The sequence below is a fragment of the Vigna angularis genome, chromosome 11 (genome assembly GCF_016808095.1).
Source record: "Vigna angularis cultivar LongXiaoDou No.4 chromosome 11, ASM1680809v1, whole genome shotgun sequence".
Classification (NCBI taxonomy): Eukaryota; Viridiplantae; Streptophyta; class Magnoliopsida; order Fabales; family Fabaceae; genus Vigna; species Vigna angularis.
In genome coordinates, this window is record NC_068980.1 from 14,368,335 (window position 1) to 14,372,379 (window position 4,045).

General features: G+C 47.2%; 1 protein-coding gene across 1 annotated transcript; it reads right to left on the minus strand.

The window, feature by feature from the left end:
* Positions 1 to 911: 911 nt before the first annotated feature.
* Positions 912 to 3,344, minus strand: LOC128194648 (uncharacterized). Its single transcript, XM_052870201.1, has 3 exons — positions 2,934 to 3,344; positions 1,202 to 2,807; positions 912 to 1,102 (listed from the first exon to the last, which is right to left on the minus strand). Exons 1-3 carry the CDS (start codon positions 3,342 to 3,344, stop codon positions 912 to 914), a joined length of 2,208 nt encoding a protein of 735 aa, XP_052726161.1.
* Positions 3,345 to 4,045: the final 701 nt, after the last annotated feature.

The following is a 4,045-nucleotide window of genomic DNA, read 5'->3' on the forward strand; positions in this document are numbered from 1 at the left end:
CTCTTGAATCAATTTCACCTTCTCGGTCGTCTGCTGAATAAGCTCAGGTCCAGTCAACACCTTTTCTCCTTCTTGGAACCAACAGAGTGGCGTTCGACACTTCCTCCCGTAAAGAGCTTTAAAAGGTGCCATTCCAATGTTGGACTGAAAACTGTTGATGTATGTGAATTCAACCAACGGAAGAATTTCATCCCAAACACCCAAGTGGTCCAGTACGCACGTTCTCAGCAAGTCTTCAAGCGTCTGGATGGTCCTCTCAGATTGACCGTCCGTTTTAGGATGATAGGCTGAACTCATCTGCAGTTTGCTACCCAATTCACTTTACAGGGACTGCCAAAACCGAGATGTAAACCTTGTGTCTCGGTCAGAGATGATGCTAGACGGTACTTCATGCAAACGAACGATCTCGTTGATGTAGAGTTGTGCAAGCTTCGTCATGGACATCTTCAAGTTGACAGCTAAGAAGTGTGCACTCTTCGTCAGCCGATCCACTATCACCCAGATGGAGTCGTGATTCTTGACCGTACGGGGTAAGTGGGTCACGAAATCCATCGAGATATTGTCCCACTTCCATTCAGGAATCTCCAACTGCTGTAGTAGACCGCCCGGTCTATGATGCTCTACCTTAGCTCGTTACAAGTTAGACATGATGCCACAAAACGAGCGACATCACTCTTCATTCCTGGCCACCAGAAAGATTTCCTAAGATCTTGATACATCTTAGTCATGCCAGGATGCATGCTAAGACGGCTTTGATGTCCTTCCTCCAGAATTATCCTCTTCAACTCAACATCATTAGGAACGCACGTCCTATCTCTGTAGCGTAAGAGACCGTCCGTTCCAGTGTTGAAGTACTTGGCTTGGTCTGTACCGAGCGCGCTCAAGATCTTCCTCAGGTCTTCATCCATAGACTACTTCTCTCTGATTCGGTCAAAGACGTTACTGGATATTCTAAGGTTACAGCATCTGATTATGTTCGGTTCCAAGTCGAACTGCAACCTTAGATCTCTAAAACTCTCCACCAAGCTTAATTCTCTGACCATCATGGACGAGACATGAACTACCTTTCTGCTCAAAGCGTCCGCTACAACGTTCGCCTTCCCTGGATGTTAGAGTAGTTCGAAGTCATAGTCCTTCAAGAACTCAAGCCACCTCCTCTGCCTCATATTCAACTCCTTTTGATCAAAGAGGTACTTGAGACTCTTGTGATCACTAAAGACTTGGAATGTAGATCCATACAAGTAGCGTCTCCAAATCTTCAATGCGCAGACCACAGTTGCCAATTCCAAGTCGTGCGTTGGATAGTTCTTCTCGTGGATCTTCAGTTGTCGAGAAGCGTACGCGACCGCCCTTCTTTCTTGCATAAGTACACAGCCCAAACCTTGATGAGAGGCATCACAATACACTTCGAACGGTTTGGCCATGTCAGGAATAACGAAGACTGGAGCGCTCGTCAACTTCTGCTTCAGTTCTTGGAAACTCGATTCACACCGATCGGTCCACGCGAACGGGTGATCTTTTCTGGTCAGCTGAGTCAACGGAGCTACTATCTTAGAGAATCCTTCAATAAAGTGCCTATAGTAGCCCACCAGCCCCACGAAACTTCGGACTTCAGTGACCGAACGCGGACTCTCCCATTCTAACATCGCTCGTACCTTGGCCGGATCCACTGAGATACCTCCAGCAGAGACTACGTGCCCCAAGAACTGCACTTCCTTCATCCAAAACTTACACTTGGATAACTTGGCGTACAACTCTTTTTCCCTCAATACGCCTAGTACCATCCTTAAGTGTTCTTCATGTTCTTCACAGCTCTTGGAGTAGATGAGGATATCATCAATGAAGACGACCACGAACTTGTCCAGGTACGGCCTAAAGATGCGATTCATGTAGTCCATGAATATCGCTGGTGCGTTAGTGACACTGAACGACATCACTACATACTCGTAGTGTCCGTAACGAGACCTGAAGGCAGTCTTCTGAACGTCCCCTTCCTTAACTCGAATCTGATGATACCCAGACCTCAAATCAATCTTTGAAAATATGGTAGCCCCATGTAATTGATCCAACAGATCGTCAATCCTAGGCAGGGGATACTTGTTCTTGATGGTCAGCTTGTTTAACTGTCTGTAGTCAATACAAAGCCGAGAGCTGTCAACCTTCTTCTTCACTAAGAGAACAGGCGCTCCCCAAGGTGATGCGCTCGGCCTGATGAATTTCTTATCCATTAGATCTTCAATTTGCTTCTTGAGTTCGACCAACTCTGCTGGTGACATCCGATAGGGTGCAATAGAAATGGGCCCTGCTGTCGACACCAAATCAATTGTGAATTCTACCTCGCGAGGAGGAGGTAGTCCGGGTACTTCATCCGGAAAGACGTCCGGGAATTCATCCACAACCGATCGTCCTCCACTCGGCTTGCTACTGGACGATCGTTCATGACTTAAATCTTCAAACTCTTCATCCGTGTGCGTCATGATCAGAAAACAACTAGCGCCCTCCATGATGTCCTCCTTCAGCTGACCGAGCGTCACAAATAACTCTTCTTCTTCTTCATCCGGAAATACCAACTTCTTAGCACCACAGTCTATGAGAATGTGATTGGCAGCCAACCAATCCATTCCTAAAATCACCTCTAACTCTTTTAGAGGTAAGCAGATGAGGTTCACCTTATATCTACGCCCTTCCACCTCGATAGGACATCTAATGCACATTGTAGATGTCCTAACCTCACCAGCCGCTAGGGTTGACACCACCAAGTCAAACTGCATCTCGCTCTCAGCTAAACCCAGTTTCTCAACGCACGCCTTCGAGATGAAGGAGTGTGTTGCCCCCGAATCATATAACACACAGCAAGGCAATCCATACAATAAGCAAGTGTTGGTGATAAGGGTACCTGAACTTGCTGCTTCAGCGCCCGTTATGGCATATACCCGACCAGCCGCTTGCGCTCGGCCACCTCTCCCTTGTTGACCTCTTCCAGCATTTGGTGGCCTCATCACCGGTCGTCCTCCCACGTTGCACTCGTTCTCCACATGTCCGCTTCTCCTGCAGCGAGTGCAATATTTTGCTCCTATCAATTGAGGACACGACGATCGATAGTGGGGTCCCCCACACTGAAAACACTTCACTATTCCCTGCTGCCCAAACTGTCCGACAACACTCACTGATTGAGTGTAAGACCCACCAGCATTTGAAGGCAATGTTGGACGAGCGTACGACGTCCTCTTTAGATTAATATTGTTCCTTGAAGATATGGGTCCTCTTACTGCTTGTTGTTGTTGCTTCTTCTGTTGTTCCACTTCTGCCACATTCTTCTCTAATACTTTAGCTCTTTCCACCATGGCAGCAAAAGACCTAATACACAGGCTGGATATCCGCAGCTTCAACTCACTCCTCAGCCCATTTTCAAACTTCCTACACTGTCATTCTTCACTGGTTGCCATAGTGTTAAATCTCACTAAATGTTTAAACTTGTCGGTGTACTCCGACACTGACATCCCACCTTGCACCAACTGTAGAAACTCCACCTCTTTTGAAAAACAAAGGCTATCAAGGAAGTATTCTTCGTAAAACTTGCTTCTGAAGACTTCCCACGAGATGGGACTTTGGGCGTCCGCCAGAATCATCTTCATACTCGTCCACCAATGACTAGCCTCTCCCGTCAACAAATACTCGGTAAAGGCCAGCCTCTTGTCATCCGGGCACCCCTTTGCATTATAGATTCGTTCCATGTCTCGTAGCCACTGATCGGCCTCATCAGGGAGACACTTCCCATTGAACTTAGCAGGGTGATGTTGGAGAAAACTCTCCAAACTCCACTCGGTCTGATGATTTCCAGAGGAAGTGGACGCTCCAGCAGTATTCCTAGTGGTTGCTATAATCTCCATCAGCTGTCTTTGGGTCGCTTCAGAGTTGGCACGTGCGGCTTCCAAACTCTGTAAAGCGGTCGTGTTTTGCTGCACCAAAGCAGCGTTCTACTGTTGAAGCGCTTCTATTACCGATTCCAATAACCTCGTGTTATCAGATACATCACCATCGATAG